General features: G+C 55.3%; 2 protein-coding genes across 2 annotated transcripts; one reads left to right on the forward strand and one right to left on the reverse strand.

Moving 5' to 3' along the window:
* Positions 1–1,677: 1,677 nt before the first annotated feature.
* On the reverse strand, positions 1,678–7,205 carry BPIFB2 (BPI fold containing family B member 2). The gene is made up of 15 exons (XM_009471483.2): positions 7,094–7,205; positions 6,731–6,830; positions 6,281–6,385; positions 5,980–6,117; positions 5,488–5,533; positions 5,176–5,236; positions 4,835–4,926; positions 4,537–4,713; positions 4,127–4,168; positions 3,832–3,996; positions 3,343–3,410; positions 2,614–2,659; positions 2,191–2,254; positions 2,012–2,088; positions 1,678–1,731 (listed from the first exon to the last, which is right to left on the reverse strand). The coding sequence occupies exons 1-15, from the start codon at positions 7,200–7,202 to the stop codon at positions 1,678–1,680; spliced, it is 1,344 nt and encodes a 447-aa protein (XP_009469758.1). The 5' UTR covers positions 7,203–7,205.
* Positions 7,206–10,469: 3,264 nt separating this feature from the next.
* BPIFB6 (BPI fold containing family B member 6) lies at positions 10,470–15,946 on the forward strand. The gene is made up of 12 exons (XM_009471482.2): positions 10,470–10,523; positions 10,612–10,713; positions 11,252–11,423; positions 12,054–12,153; positions 12,782–12,886; positions 12,991–13,137; positions 13,627–13,690; positions 14,258–14,318; positions 14,687–14,778; positions 15,060–15,233; positions 15,400–15,453; positions 15,767–15,946. The coding sequence occupies exons 3-12, from the start codon at positions 11,315–11,317 to the stop codon at positions 15,944–15,946; spliced, it is 1,086 nt and encodes a 361-aa protein (XP_009469757.2). The 5' UTR covers positions 10,470–10,523; positions 10,612–10,713; positions 11,252–11,314.
* Positions 15,947–16,013: the final 67 nt, after the last annotated feature.

The raw sequence follows: 16,013 nt of genomic DNA on the forward strand, positions 1-16,013 counted from the left end.
ATGCCAAAGACGCTAATACAAACGCTTTTTTCCGCATTTGTTTTTCCAGGTGAACCCAGAGTGACTGCTGGGGAGAGCGCTGGCCGTCCCCTGCGGGTGCCGCTCTGCGGGGGCTCAGTGAATTAGGCGCCAGGAGGGAGCAGCAGACCCCGTCTCCAGCGTGAGCCTGCGCTGCCCCGGCGCCGGCGGCCGCTCCCAGGTAGGGCTCCCGTCACCCCGGCCCCACGCTGCAGATGCGGAGCCTTGCGGGAAAGCCTAAAGCCAGAACATCCACTGGCAAATAAATACATCTTTTTACTACTGTAGCTTATTCCTTTTGGGAAACTGGTTTAAGATATATTAGTTAAAGAATAATGGTTGCAGCTCTACCAGGAACTTTTATTAGGAGCAGTTCCCGCTATTGCCAACTTTGGGCATTAAAATCATTAGTCAGGTCCCCAAGCTAGGCATAGAAACCTTCAGGGTTTTTTACTCCTTGTAATAAATCAACTTGGCTCGTTTTGTTTGCTTTCCTATTTCTGAGTCTCTGAAATATGAGGCTTTGAAGTGCTTTTCAGCAGCTCCAGAGGCTAGAAACGATATGTGTAGCTGTTGCAAGTGAAAGCAGATGTATATGTAATTAATGTGGTTTCATGGCTGGGGTGTTAAGTGCAACATCACCCTCAGGGAGCTTACGTGAGAGCTGCAAAGCCAGCAATGAGGGTGCTAAGGGCGCTCTTCTCGGGCATCGGTACAGCGAGGCACCCACCCCGTCCGGAGGCAGCTGCCGGCAGCACCCAGCGATGGAGCAACTCGGGCGGCTTTAGGAGCTCCGTTTCCAGCCCACCCCTCTGTTTCCAGCCCACCCCTCCGTTTCCGACCCTCGAGTCTGTTGTGGGATTTTCCCCCCCGTGCTTTGCTGCACAGCTCTCGAGGGCGGAGGCGCCTTCGGTCAGCAGGAGAGAGCATCCCGGTATCGGTAAACGCAGCCGCTGGGGCGCTGGAGCGGGCGCGCGCCCCCTCTACCGCGCGGTCACGTTTCCCTCGGCGTTTTCTCTGTGATGAGCTTAGTCAGAAGTACAGTTTTGAAAATATAACTGCCTTCAAGTCTAAAATTAGAAACCATTGTGCAGCCTGATTTTTTGTTTTTTTCCCCTTCTTTCTGACCCAGGGAAACCAGGCGCCATGTTCCCATAGTAACACCAGGAACGGAGGAAAAGCAGATGAAAGAGCTCTTGTTGTGAGGGGCTGTGTCGTTCCGCAGCTGAAAGGCACGGGGCTGCTTTGCATCCTTATAAATGAGTGACGTTTTCGAGCTCCCTTAATTAAATGTAAGGTCTGGATATCTCTACTGGTACCAGTTCTCAGCAAGACAAAATTCATCTGTCTTTAGTTACAAATCGTTGAGGGGGAAAAAAGTCAATAGTCATACCAGAAAATGCAGTACGAAAGATAAATATTTAATTAAAGTATGCAACATTGTTACAATCGAGCCTCTTGGTGCAACAAAAATACCAAGAGCGGGACTGGAGGAGACAGCTGCTAGTGCAGTGACGTTATTACCCTAAATCTGAGGAAGCATTGTTTTAGTGAGGCAAGAAAGAAGATTTTCGACATTTCAAGCAGTGACCGAACACAAAGCACGATTTCAGAGTCAACAGAACAATTCTGCCACTGTTTTACTCCGGACACCAGACTTCAGCCCACGACCCTCTCCTGTAGCTCGAGGTTGCAGGGGACCAAGACGTAGTCCTGGGCAAGGGGAGGAGCGGCGGCTGAGCGAGGGGCCGGCGCGGCGCGGCTCAGCTGCGCGGGGCTCCCCGCAGGCCAGCGGCCCCTCCAGCACGGCGATTGCTCGTGCCGGTGGGGCGAGAGAGGAACCGGGGTGTTTAAAGCGATGAAACTTGGTTCTGCGGGTTAACGGGGCTAGAGGAGCAGGCTCCCATGTATTCTGGAGCCAGGAGGTAAGCATTGCTCCCGGGTTCCCTTCAAACCAAACACAGCCGGGGGCAGTTTGAATGTCATTTGTTACCTTGTGAATCACGATGTTGACGTCAGTGTAGGTAAAGCTGGCGACGTGGGGCAGGAATACGCCTCCGCTCAGGACCACTAGGAAGAAAAAAAAGAGGGAAAAGTGCCAGCCGAATGCCACCTTTGTCCTCGTCGTGCGTCCTGCACGGCAGCACCACAGCAAAACTGCTGGCTCCTCACCATTCATCTGAGCCGGTACCTCCTCACGGATTGGGGGCAAAAACAGCTCCTCCAGTAAGGCAGCCTGCCAAGGGAACCCCACCGTCAGCTCGCCCGTGGCGACTCTAAAGCAGAAGGGGAGGGGGCAGGGACCAGCAAGAGAGGGGTCCTGATGCTCCTGGCACCTCCTAATCCCGCACGGACCTGCCTCTGCCTTCTGCGGGGTGCAGCGAGCACCCAAAGTAAATATTTCCCTGCTGATAATGCCTGCCTAGGATGGCTTAGGGCAGTGCAACCTGGCTGGTGCCGCTGAGAGCGCCCAGGCTGTTCGAGGACGGTGCTGAGGCGCGGGCTGTTGTGTTCAGCGAGTCACAGCAGCACGGTGTAAGGAGGGGATGCGGCTGTGCTCGGTCACTTGGGGGGTGCGCGGCTGGGGGCACCTACCGGCACAGGACCCACGTCGGAGGCAGCCAGGCTGAGCTCAATATCCCTGGAAAACAAAGAGCGGCACAGGAGCTGCTTGTAATAAGCCGTAATAAGCCGAGACTTTCATGTTCCCCCAAACACCACGGCTGAGTTCAGGGCCAAGCCGGCAGTGAACTTGGTGCTGGGTACATCTGAGCCGGCGGCGGGAGCCTGACTTCCCCCCAGGCACAGCAGCAAGGGCTTGGAGATGTTTTGGCCCCCGGGACCCAGACTGAACAGGTTTTGTGGGGCCTGGCTGAAGCGGGCAGGCTGTGCTGGGCCGAGCGGGCTGGGGCGCTGGACGCTGCGGGGCTGGGGGCTGGAGCCGTGGGCAGCTGCAGGCACTGCCGTGGCCGGGCACGCCGGCCCCCCAGCCGCAGGCTGTGCTTGCAGACGGGGCAGCCAAGCGGTGCTTCCCCCGGCAGCGGTGCCGGTGGCGTGGCAGGAACAGGCAGAGGTGGACGGTGGTGGCGTGTGCCGATTGCCCGTGTACACCTGCACTGAATGCGGGGGGTGGAAGGGTGCAATTTCCACTTTTCTCTCTAACCACGTTACTGGAGTCTCATCATTTCCTTCAGGACAGAGCTACCTCTGCAGTGCCCAAACCATAAAAGCTAAGAAATTCCCCAGACCACTTTGCCTGTCCTTTCCCTGCTATGCCTGGGACAGGTCCCCTCCGAGGACTCAGAGCATAGCTGGGTTCATTACTCTATCGCTGCTGCAGAGATCATCATCCTTGTGTCAGCGACCCTAAGGAGGAGTCCTGCAGACATGTCCTGCAAGGGGAAAAGAGAGGGCAGGATCAGAGTGAGCAGGTGGTCCTGCTTCAGCTTTGAACAGTGGGGCGCGATGAACCCATCCGCGTGCTGCCACCTGCGACATGCTCCTCGCGCCCTGCTCTACGCAATGGAGGCAAACGCTGCTCGGGACCGCGAGTGCTGTGGCAGGTAAAGGCTAAATCAGCCCCTTGCAACGGCTGCAATCAGGCCGGGTCTTGGAGCAAAGGGCAGTGCCCATGCGCAGCTCGGGCACGCTCGCAGGGCACACTCAGCACACTCACAGAGCACACTCAGCACGCTCCCCGTGCTCCCCACGCTCGCAGAGCACACTCAGCACACTCACAGAGCACACTCAGCATGCTCCCCGTGCTCCCCATGCTCGCAAAACGCACTCGGCACGCTCGCAGGGCACACTCACCGCGTTCACACTCAGGAAGCTCTGGAAAGCTGGCGAGCCTGCCCCGACGTGGATGGTGAGGAAGAGCTTCAGGGCTGCCTTGCCTTCCTCCAGCACCACCTGGGGTGAGCTCCTGAACACGGCTTGCAGCACCACCGGTAGGTCCTCCTGGAAGAGGGAGCCCATCTGCCGAGGGAGGGGGGTTATTTCTGGGCACGGCAGCCATCCCCTGCACCCCAGGGTGGGGGGCAGGTGGCTGGGGGGCACTGCCCCAGCTGGGGCCGTGCCTCTCGGAGCGACAGCAACGGCAACGAACCTGGGTAATCTTCTGTGCCATGGTGGCAGTGGTCAGCGGGCTCTGAAAGACAAAGCACAGCTTGTGATCCAACCGATGGCTGCTCGGGGCTGCTGCTCTGGGGCTCGTGTCCGGCACAGCCGTGCGGACCCTGCGGTGAGTGCTGTGCTGCGTGCGGATACGTGCAGGAGCCTTCCTGCACGCCAGCACATGCCGGGAGCAGCATTCTGGTTACTCTTCATGGCAAATTTTCCATGCATCATTAGACCAGCAATATTTTTGGGAGCCCAGGGGTGAGGGGCTGCGACTCCCATGGGCACACAGAGACATATGCTCTTTTCTTTGCAGGGCGCATGGCTCCTCCAAGCTGTTTGTGGGACAGGGCTGTCCCTCCAAATGCATATTTTCTACTCCTTGCTTGCTCTACTCACCAGGATGGTCATGTTGAAGGCTCCGGCCAGTTCCAGGGCGAAGAAGAGGCTGGTGTAGAAGTGCTCAGAGAAGGCCAGGGTGAGGTGTGAAGGGCTGGAGCTCACTGGCTCAGGCATGCTGAATGGCACGGGGCTGACTGGCAGGGGGATTGCCACCCCTGCCACCTGGAAAGTTGTCTGCAGGGGCACAGGTAAGGAGAGGAGGAGTTTGAGGTGTCTCGGGGCACGTAGCACTGGGAGCATGCGGCTCTCCCAAAGCCTGGAGCTGGGCTGTGAGTGCTGGAAAGCGAGGACTTACTTGCAAGGATATGGTGATTCCCTGCTCGGAGACCACGGGTGCAGCCAGGGGCAGGTACTGGACCTGGCAGCTTGGTGTGATGGGGAACTGAGCTGCAAACCGAGCAGAGGGACGCTCAGAAGGAGGAGGGGAGCAGTGACGGCAGGTTGGGTCTGGGAACCGTCTGGGTTTCCCAAGTAAAGAGACAGGGAAAGAGAGCTGGGTGGAGGGAGCGGGTCCCCGGGGAGATGGCGGTGGTGGAGCTGCTGCTGCAGGGTGGGAGCCCGGCCCATCTCGTGACCTGCTCCAAAATGAGCCCCAAAGCCCTTAGTCTGTAACGAGACTGAAAGCCAAACGCCCACCTGTCAGAGATATCAGCTGTTCATTTGGCGAAAGCAGCAGTTTGGAGACTTCCAGGCAAATCTATGGAATAAAGAACAAAAGAGAGGTGGTAGATGAACTGGGGCATCAGGCATCCCCTGCACGCCTCTGGTGCGGGCATCCCCAGCGGCCGGCCGGGCGGCAGCCAGGAGACGGGGGACGGCAGCGTTCGGTGACCGGGGGCTGCAGGGGAGACCTGGCAAAGCACCAGCTTGACTTAAAGTGCTCTAATTCTTACAGAGCCATACAACTTTGTCTTCTCCTGTCGCATGCCTTCACAAACTTTATCTTACCTTACCGATGTTAATCTCCTTGTCTGCATCTGAACTAGAGGACTTGCTGGATGAAAACAACAGAACGGAAGAAGTTAGGCAGGAACCAGCTCAGCCAAGGGTAGGTGAGCACCTTTTATCTGACCCAAAAGGCATCCAGAGACAGCATTACCATTATTTTCTGTCATCTATTAAGCTACAATTACAATTCAAAACCCTAAAACGCTGAAGAATTGCCATTGGACTCGCATTAAAAATGCTCCTGCTACACTACTTCAAAAGATCCGCTCCCTTATGAGAGAGGGAAACTCTCTGAAAAGGGGGGAAGCCAGCCCTGCAAGCAGAACAAAGTTCCTCCCATGAAGATAAAGTTTTTATGTTAACCTTTGTAAGCTTTCAGAGCAGCAAGCAGATCTCAGTCACGTCACCTTCCTGCCTAGAAATGCTTGTGCCTCAGTTTCTTCTTTCCCCCCGGTACCCAGATCCCGTAACATGGAAAACCATGGGGTCGACCTTTCCACCTCCTCGGTGCTCTGCATCTCCTCCACGGTGGTTTTGCAGGTAGAGGTCACCAGCTCCAGGTTCCCTTCGGGGTTCATTTCCACGTGGAGGTCCGCCAGGATGGACAGTCTCATCGCCTTGGTGGTGGAGCTGTGCCAGGGGAGGAGAGGCGGAGGCTGGAGCGTGGGCGCTGCTCTGGTCCCGCTCGCCCCGGCGCCCCTGCTCCCGCAGGCAGCCCCCAGGTGCCGGATGCGGCCCCCTCACTCCGGCCGGGGGCTTGGGCTACTTCCAGCTCCGCAGCCACAGCACTCACGGGGCGGGTGTGATGCCAAGGTCCACATCGATGCTCAGCCGCAGCCCGGAGTCGGGGACGAGCGACAGAGACAGCTCGGTGACTTTGACGGAGTTAATCTGGTTCCTGCTGGAGCAGAAATGAAGGTGTCAGGAGACCGGCACAGGCTGATGTGCAATCCCTGGTGCTCTCGCAGGGGGGGCAAACCCCAAAAGCCCATGAGATCTGCACAGTGCACGGATGACTCCATGTCCTGAGGTGGCACCAGGGCTGCTGCCCTTAGACCCCAAAGGAGGAGCCAGGAGCTCATTTCTAAACCGCTCCGGCAAACAGCCGTGTTGATCTCCAGGAGGATTTTTGCCCTCACTGGCAAAATGAGTTTTGTGACAATATTCAAACACTGCAGCTCTACACCAGCGCGAACCAGGGGTGCGGCGGCAAAGCCTGGGCACGGCAGAGGCGCGGACTCACCTGCTGGGCTCTGGGGAGCTGAGAAACAGGTCTGGGGCTGCCGGGGCCGTTAGGTCCTGCCTGAGCACTGCCTCTGTGTGGGGCTTGGAAACTTCAGCAACTGTGAAGCAAGGCAGAGCTTTTATGAGACCCTCTGGAGCTTGTGGCCTGGTGCACAGAGATGGACAGCCTGAAATCCGTCCAGGCGCACACTTCCATCCTTTGCTAACCCCCCGTTACTAGCTACAGCAAGGGGATGATGAAAGTGAGCTGATTAATGAGATAAGGTTCCGGTGACAGCGGTGGGTATTTCATCACCCGACTGAGAGACGCGGCTGCCTCCCCTCCCTGCTGACGGTGCGGGAGATACGGGTCTGGACTTACGGTAGCTCAGTCCTGACGGGGTGAGGATGCCCCCGCAGTCGGGCGACCTGGTGGCGTGCGCGGGGACCAGGAGGCTCAGGAGGAGGCTCAGGGTGCGGAGCTTCGCCATGCTGGCGCCTGGAAGAGGAGGGCACCCACAGCAGCCCAGTCAGCGCGGCATGGCCCTGGCCTGGCCGCCGAGGCACGGAGCCGCCGAGGCACGGAGCCATGCTCGGGAGCCACGGATCCGTTCCCAGGTCAGGTTTGTGGTACCAAGCTTGCAGGTTTTGGGCAGTCACAAGGCATAGCGCTCGTGTGGTGCCTGGGGAGTTAAAAGCACTAACAGACGGCTCGGCCGTGAAAACCCCCTGCAAGCCCGTAAGCTGCAGTGGTGCTTGCAGCAATATCGTGTTTGCTGAAGAGGGTGTAATGGCCTACAACAATAAAACTAGCAAATAAACAGGAGCTAAAATTAATTGAGGAACAAATGGAAGTTATGGAGGAGGCTAAAATCAAATAAAAAGGTGGAAGTGTCATCTACCTCTCTGAAAAACATTTGGGAATTGTTTATAATGTTTGTAATGCTCTTACAATATTAAGAAAAGAAGTAATTCAGAAAGTTTAACCTGCAGAAAACATACATATTTATATCAGCCTTTGCAGATAGTGCACTTCTGATGAGAACTGACCCTTACAGAGACAGCGGGGTAAGTACAAGCAATGCGCGTATCGAGCTATTCAGTTTGCAAATGCATCTTTACCTTTCCTGGCCAATCTTCTCATTCTTCCAACTCAGTCCGTGTCTTGCTGTGGCCACACCAAGGAATTGTGCTGACTTTATATATCCTCATAACCAAGGCTGATGGGGCAGAATTTGGCAAAGAGGGTTGGAAACCAGGACGTCGGGTGGACACTTTGTTTTATATACCGTTTTTATTGTTTCCCCGTATGCTTGATTACATTGGCCGTTGACCTGGCGAGGTGAAACACCGAACAGCGGGTGCTGGGGCAGCTTGCCTTCACCGCGCTGTTGCTGAGGAGCAGAAAGGCCTCTGCGGGGAGAGTGCCAAGAAATCACACGTTGTTAGAAAGCGAACATCGGTTCCTTTGCTCTGCAGCCATGCTTTCCTCCGGACACCCCAGGGACAGCCGCCGCCACGTCCACGCCAGCAAGAGGCTGCTGTGGTTTGTGTCGCTCTCCCGGCTGGGCAGCTGGGACCAGAAGGGATGAGGCCTGCACGTGTCGCGCTGAAGGAGCTCTTGGCAGTTCATCAAGGATGCCCTTCGTTTCCACCGGGCCTGGGTAAGTCTGTTGAAGGCAACAGGAGTGTTTCTGTTGGGTTCAGTGAGTTTTAGACCAGACAGAAGATCAATTTTTTTTAAGGTATCTCCAGGATGTCCCAGGTGCAACAATTCCTTCCTCTCTTTAACCCCTTCCCAATCAAAAGCCACTGGCAATATTTGTTAAACTGGTAGGAAAAAAGGTGGGTGAATTACGCCCTCTTTGATGTCTCTACAAGCAGGAAAGCGTTCGTGGAAGGGAGTCGGGGTTCCTCTCCTGCCTGTGCTTGGGGTCCATCGTGTTCTCCTGGCGTCCTTTTGGCCTGGAGGACGGAGCATGGACCACCTGCAAACGCCATGTAAGCACGTCCTCGGCGGTCTCACCCAGCTCTCCTTCGTGCTCCGTGTTCTGTCTTTCCCCCCCCGATATTTGCGATCTCAGCTTTGAGGCATGGCCAGGCTTTCAGAGAGGGTTGAGCTGCCCATTTCGGTCCGAGTCCCTTGGCAATGGGAGGAGGTGTTCAGCGCTTGTTGAAACACCTGCGGCCTGGGGAGGCAACCATTGTCCTTTGTGCGCTGGCAAAGTGAGTTATTGGGCGCTGGCTCCAGGTGCATCTTGACACGTCCAAAGCCTTGGCTCTCACCGGCGCAGTGCTGCTTTCCTTCTCAGCACGACAGAGAAATGTCAAGAAAAGCAGAGTTTCAGCCCCGCTGTGCATTTCCATTGAAGGCATCCAAATGGCAGTGTCAAGAGAAAATATGAAGATATACGTCTAGCAGCCTACTGAGGGAAAGCAGGATTTACACGCCTGCGCTGATGTATGCAGCCCATTTAGAGGCAAGAAATACGTTCAGAAAAGTAAATCCATTGAGAAGGCTGTAACATGCAGACGAGTCCCCTGGGGCGGCGGGAGGCTTTTTGTGGCATCTGACATTGGTAGGGACACGGACACAAACTAGAAAGAATTCTGAGAAATAAGTCTTTGCTGCGTTTTAGAGCAACCATTGGAAAATTGCCCCTGCTAGGCCTTGTTCCAGTGTAGGTAATATCGTCAGCTCTTCCCGAAGCAGTGCTGGAGATTTATCTGTGAAGCATTATTATCATTTACAGCAGTGCAAGGGTCTGGGGATAAGCTGCCGGGACGAGATGGCACCGTGGTGCTTCGATGTGGATTTTCTCCTCCTGAAGAGCTGTTCTGGACCTGATGATCCCTGTGGAGGCTTAATTAGATGTCAACTTATAGTATAATGACTGATCAAGTTACTAGCACAAAAGCGTCTTTCTGGCATGGCGCATCCCTTATCGGGAGTTATCTATAAATCTTACACTCCTGTTAGATAAGATGTAAATCTCCCTGTCTGGGCTTAGCAGAGAGCCACCGAGTACATCACTGGGGGGGAGGTGATGGCAGATTAAACCTCATGACACGTTTTATACAGAAATGAAGGGAAGAAGTAAATTACTTGGTACTGCAGGATCCCTCTGGGGTGAACTCCCAGAGCCGGGTCCTGCTGGGTGGGGCACCTGGGAGGGGATGGGTGAGGACACTGTGGTGGCCACTAGCCCCAGCTCAGGCAGGGCTGGCGCATGGGCAGCCACAGCGACGGCAGCAGCGTGGCCAGCCTGTCTGCAGCCTGTCTGCGGGCTGGTGGGACGCAGGGCTCTCCCGTGGTGGGACAGGGACAGGGCTGAGAAGCCTGGTCTCGTGGCAGTTCTTCTCAGCCTCGCTCTAACCCTGCTGAAACCAGTAAGAACATGACTGAGATTCTCACAATTTCCAGTGGGTTCTCTATCAGCTGATCCCATGTCCTCCCCTGGCGTTTGCACAAGCTCCATGAACCTTTGGGGAGCAAGAGCCACGCATCCCAAGAGCTGCAGTTACACAGGTATCTCCAAAAGCAGAATTCACCATTACATGTCTTAGGTTTCTCCTCACCCCCGCTTCTGTCTGTACCGTGTAATTAAATGATCAGGTTTTTCTCTTTCGGACTTGTTGTGCAAGTCTCCATCGGCTCGTCCTGGGCGTTGAGCAAGAGCAGTGGCTTCAGCCTGCTGGGAGCACACGCCCGGCGCCTGAGGCTCGAGGACTTACCTGGACTTCCAAATTTATTAGTGAAATTATTTGTATTGGCAGATATCAGAAACACTCGGGGATTAGGTTACATCACGGTGATTATCCAGCCCTTTCATTCTTTTGGTTTTTCCTCTTTCTCGGTCAGGATTTATATATAGGCTGTTTCTTGCCTCTCTCCAGCAGATCGGTGCAAAGCTTGGATAACCTCTGGGGACTCTCCGCTGGAAAAGAAGCGGGCGAGGTGACGGCAGGGCCCTTCCCTGCAGGAGTCCCTGTCACGGCGAGGTGCAGCAGCTCACGTCATGCCCCTCCGGTGGAAGCGAGAAGTGGGAGGGCAAGCCGGAGCAGCCTGGTGGAGCCGTGGCCATAGCTTGCGGAGAGGCTCGTCACGCCTTGTGCCGCTGCCATGGCCAACAGCCGTGAGCTCTCCTGCCGCTCCTGGGGCTGGGGCTCAGGGTGGCCTCGAGACCCAGCGGGCCACGTGCCCCATCAGGCAGCTCCAGCCCTTTCTTGCAGCGGGTTTTAGGCATCATGAGCAGCTCTGGTGCTTGTGGAAGGGGAAGGCTTAGCGCCCCGCTGGGGTACCGACCACGGGGCGGGTGGTGCGTGACACAGATGCGTCCTCATGGGGCTGCTCCAGGGTGTTCAGACATTGGAATTTTGGGGAGTGATTCTCGTATTCAGGCTGTGTTTTGGCTAATGTAGCTCTGCTGGACTTGCATGGAGCCCTGCTCGCTTTCCTCTAGCGTGAGGGTAGCGTTTAGCCCCTGACAGGCAGTTTGGGAACCGTCTCCAGCTCGTTGTCTCTCTCTGTCCATTGAAGCCCACGCACTCCCGCAAGCCTCTGCCGCCTCTGGCGCTCTGAGCAGCCGTACCGGACTGGAAGATGTCAAGCATTTGGTGCATTTTATTCCTTGGTGGCTGGCTGGCGTGGTCGGGAGGAGCCGATGGCCCGGGAGCTGTCATCAGGATCGATCTTGGAATGATTGACCACGGTAAGCACTCAGTCACGTTAGCGTCCGTGCGTGGACATGAGTCTGTCTGTCCGTGTGTGGACATGAGTCGGTCTGTCCGTGCAGACAAGCGGGCAGTGGTGCACTGGCTGCGTGGTGGCAGGGAAGCCGCCTTTCGCTGCTGCACAGCCTGCCTCCCCGAGCCCATGCCCAGCCACGGCGTGCTGCCGGCCAGGCGGGCTCCAGGCGCTGCCCTGAATCCGCAGCAGGAGCTGCTGCCTCGCAGTCTGCACGTCCCGTGTGGGACGCCGCGAGCGTCACCTCCCAGCTGTGATGCCCCGACGTGGGTGCAGGGGGTGTCCCGCTGGTGTGCGGTACGTTAAGGTGGGAACCTGAAAATGCGCCCTGTGTCTCGTGTCTAAAATCGCAATGCCTGCGCAGCAAGTGCCCGCCGAGCTCCAGCCATTCCCCAGGGACGGCAAAGATTGCTGGTAATCCGAATTTACAGCACGGGAAGCGTCCTGATGGTGCCTGTGTGTGTTGGAATGGGAGTATGTTAAATAATGATGTTTTATAGGCTATGCTGGAGGGTGCTGAGGCCCCTCACCCTCCGGCACAGGCTCCTCCCTGGGGGTTTTGTGCTAAACTCCTCATCTTGTGCAAACCTTCCAGCGATCTCCACTGCTCTGAATGAGAGCGATGTTCTGCAGAAAATGGCAGAGGAAGCCGCAAAAAAAAAGCCAACCACCAAACCCATCAAAGGCGTCTCGGGGTGAGTGATGATCAGCAGCGTTACACCACGAGCCTGAACCTGGGAATGAGAAAATAAAAGCAGAAGGTTGGGAAGTGTCAGCCTGCAGGCAGAAACGAATCACTCCCCGCTAACAAGTGTGATATTAAAGCCGGTGATTTTCTGCATGGTTGTGTCTACAAATACATGGAGAAACTATAACTTAAAGGCAACAAAGCGTGTCGGCTCCTGCTTCGGCGCCGGCTGGGGACTGCTGCGGCGGCTCTGCGGCACCGGGGGGTTTGCTCTCAAAGCCGGGGGTGCCCGGCTTTTGTCAATAATGTCCTGAGGGAACCCCAGAGTTTCTGGGGGATCAGAGCTGGCCCTCCGTCCCGCAGATTCGTGCTGGGTGAAAGCATGGTGATGTTTTGAATACCAAAACATTTTTTTTCCAAATTCTTTCAGAATTAAGTGGTGCAATCTTTTTGTTAGGAAGAAACATGTTTTTAAATTTAAAAGTGGTTTTAAATTGAAAGTTTAAACAAGAAGTGGAAGAATAAAGATGGTGATGGCAATATCAGTGACAGGTGACTTTGGTGGAAGCAGCCCGACCTGGCTCCTCTGCGGGCTCCTCTTTCCCAGCTCTTTTCCTCTGTGTTTTTTTCCACAGGCTCAAAATGAAAGACCTGCGTCCCCCGGTGATATCGCTGGCACTCCCGCCGGGCTCGGGGATCTTCATGGTCGTCTTGGTGCAAATGACCATCGCTGGGAAAAGGTGAGCGGGAGCTGGCACCGGCGGGGAGAGCCGCTGGCGGGGCTGGGGTGGGCTCGCTGGCGGCTGGGGCTTGGCCTGCAGTGACCGAGCTTTGCTCTGAGCAGCTTTATAGGAGGAAACACAGCAATCGCTCTGGCCGCAAACCTGACGGCCAGCAGCCGGCTGTGGCAGGACGCCACGGGCATCCCCAGGCTCAGCTGCAGGACCCGCCATATCGCTCTCGTCAGCGTCAAAACCAACCTCCCCAGCAGGTGAGGCCCAAAGGACGACGGCCGTGGTCTGCCGATATCAGTAATTCCTCAGAGGCAGGTACCAGCAGTGTTAAACCTTCCGGTCTCCGGGTGTGGGCTTCTACAGAACACACATACTTTTCACTGTTCATTTTCTCCACTAAGAAAACCAAAATGTTTTATGGAGAAATTCAGGCCAGCTCTCTCTCTGTTATTCCATGCAATGTTCGTCTTTGGCATCAGTCCTCATTTAAATGCTGTACTCCTGGGATATCAGAGCTGCTTTTAGGCATGGAAACCTTTAGCTTTGTTTAAAGCCAGAAGATGGCATTCTTGAGAAAAGGTTTGTAAAGAGAGAAAACATCTTTTATTAGACATTAGGCATATTTTGGCTTAATCCATACCAGATAGGCTTCTTTAACACTTGACTTTCTTGCCTTTTGATCTTTGGTAAATAATTATTGCTATGTGCATAACGGCTGTGCCGGCTGACGTGTTGTCTGTGCCCAGCATCCTGCTCAAAGTCATGAGCAAGTTTCTGGACAGCACCCTTCAGAAAGTGCTGCCAGGGCTGGTAAGTCCGATCCTCCTCCCATCCTTGTTTCCCAGACAGGATCTCCTCCTCCTCCTCCTCCCTGCACCATAACAGGGTTCACAGTTTGGCCACACAAAGGAGCTTGGAGGCTGGTAGACGGGAGCATTTGCAGCAATTACTGGTTTTATGCAGTCACCACCCGCAGCAAAGGCACCGTCGCTGCCTAAAGCCCGGTCCCAGCCCAGCGGTTACGGACGCGATGCTCAGACAGAGCTGATCTTGATGCTGAGCACGCTTGTTCCTAAAGGCTTGTCAAAGGGCAGACTTGCAGCCTCTTAACACGTGTCATCAAGTCAGTCTGGCTTAGTCAGATATCTGTGGGGGGTCTGGCCCTGTTCTTCGCTTAGCTTAAGGCAGGCTTACTCCAGAATAACCTAATTCAGCCAGGAACAGAGAAAACTGAGGCAAGCCCTTGTCTGGATAATTAATAGCGGAGGGTCCTGGTGCTTCAGGGTGGGAGCTGCACTGGTCTGGCAGCCACAAAGCTCTGCTCCCACCAGAAGCCTCCATGCAAGGTTTTCTCACATCTTTCTTCTCACCGTACAGCTGTGTCCAGCCGTGGATGCGGTGCTCAACCTTGTGAATGCAAAATTCACCACCATGACTTGTAAGCTGGCAGCCATCCATCCATCCATCCATCCATCCATCCATCCATCCACCCATCTCACCCACCTCCTTCCCTCCCCCTGGCAAGGGGAAAGCGCAGATCTGTCACCGAGGGCACACAATCCGCTGAGCCCTGACTCGGCTCAGGCCGGGACAAACCCCGATGGGGGCCACACGAATATCCACCCCCTCCTCGGTGCAGATTCGGGAGAGCCTGGCACCACAGAGGCTTGCAGGGAGGCAGGAGCCCACTGAAGCCGTAAATGGCACGTGGCACTGGTGAACCAGGGGTTTGGTGCTGGTGAGCACTCTCACCGTGGCATGGAGCGTGCACCTTTTGGTGAAGCATCCCCCTTTGCTTCCACGCAGCCAAGATCCCTCTTGGGACTGCTGGGACCCTCCGGTACGCTTTGCTGAACCCCCCAGTGACGACTGAAACTTTCATAGAGCTGGATTTGAAGGTGAGTGCTGCTGCCTGGCGCCGGGTCTTGGAGTGGCTTCTGACATCCATTGGCTCAGAGGCGTTGTCCTTCTCAGCCTTGGGCAGCAGAGGCTTCGGGAAGGGGGCAGACATGTGGTGGTTGCGTTATGTCACCTAACCACCTCCTCGGCTCATCGTTTTCTATGGAGTTTATTGCTCTGTTTCATTGCTGAGACTACAGAGCAAAGCATCCAGTACCTTGTACCTGGTCCAAATGCAAAACCTGGAAATGGACCTGTGCTCTCTTACTGGTCCTTTTAGACCATTCTCCACCAAAAGGAGGGAAAGGAGGTTGACCTTCCCATGGACCAACCAGTGGCTTCTCTGCCACTAAAGAGGGATGCTGCTGCCCAGCTCATCCTGTCTGCAAACTTCTTGAGTGCCGAGCTCTGTATTCTGCTGGCGTCCTTCAACCTGGACATCAGCAATAACATGGTGGGTGGTTTGGGCTTGAGATTTCTCTCAAGAGACCACTAAAGAAATCTACACTCATGTTCAAGGCAGAGCCATGTGTTGTCTATGGCCCTTCCCTTCCCCATGTTAATCTCCCACCACCCAAGTGAGTTCATTGCGTCCCTGCCCCCTGGCACTTTCTCAACAGGTTCTTGGGCTTCCCCTGCTGGTGACCACGATGCTTGGAGCCCTCAGCCCTGCGGTGGGTGGACTTTGCTTGATCCTGCTGGTCTGTGGCTCCTCTCAGGCTACTTATGGCAGCAGATAAAGCTGCTCTCCGTTCACAAAGGCGTGCTGAGTACCTTTTCCCCAAGGTCAAACTGGTGCTTTCTTTATTTTATCAGTAACACTTTCATTAATAAGATTATTATACTATTGAGCGGTATGGACCAGCTTGACTGGCTCCCACTGACATTGGTGAATGTCATCAGTGCTCAGCACCCACCAGGATAATCCCCAGAGCAGTGAACTGGGAAGGAAAGGGAATGTCACCCCTTTGCTTTGACTCTCCACAGATTTCCAGGGTGCTGCCTCCATCACAGCCGATGGTGATTGAAATGCGAGAAGCAAAAGCACCAGTGGTGACCATAACCCTGGACAAAAGCTGTGTGCAGCTCTTCAGCACCGCCGAGTTTCGGGTTATCCCTTCAGACTCTGCTCCTGAATCCCTCTTCGTCCTGGATGTTGTGAGTTGAAGCCTTTTGCAGTTGGCGAGGGCTGAACGTGGTTGTCCCTGTCCTGAGCCAGCAGACCCACACCAAC

Source organism: Nipponia nippon, unplaced genomic scaffold, assembly GCF_047370975.1.
Source record: "Nipponia nippon isolate SJK-2023a ecotype South Korea unplaced genomic scaffold, ASM4737097v1 scaffold_13, whole genome shotgun sequence".
Taxonomy (NCBI): Eukaryota; Metazoa; Chordata; class Aves; order Pelecaniformes; family Threskiornithidae; genus Nipponia; species Nipponia nippon.

What these genes read in the sequence shown, in the direction of transcription:
- BPIFB2 (XM_009471483.2), bottom strand. Translation starts at nt 7,202, where the DNA reads ATGGCGAAGCTCCGCACCCTGAGCCTCCTCCTGAGCCTCCTGGTCCCC. An exon ending in AGCACCGAGGAGGTGGAAAG is followed by an intron (nt 5,534 to 5,979) that starts GTCGACCCCATG and finishes GTTTTCATCCAG; the next exon opens with CAAGTCCTCTAGTTCAGATG. An exon ending in CCGACGTGGGTCCTGTGCCG is followed by an intron (nt 2,255 to 2,613) that starts GTAGGTGCCCCC and finishes TTCCCTTGGCAG; the next exon opens with GCTGCCTTACTGGAGGAGCT.
- BPIFB6 (XM_009471482.2), top strand. Translation starts at nt 11,315, where the DNA reads ATGTCAAGCATTTGGTGCATTTTATTCCTTGGTGGCTGGCTGGCGTGG. An exon ending in TGGACATCAGCAATAACATG is followed by an intron (nt 15,234 to 15,399) that starts GTGGGTGGTTTG and finishes CTTTCTCAACAG; the next exon opens with GTTCTTGGGCTTCCCCTGCT. An exon ending in TTGGAGCCCTCAGCCCTGCG is followed by an intron (nt 15,454 to 15,766) that starts GTGGGTGGACTT and finishes GACTCTCCACAG; the next exon opens with ATTTCCAGGGTGCTGCCTCC.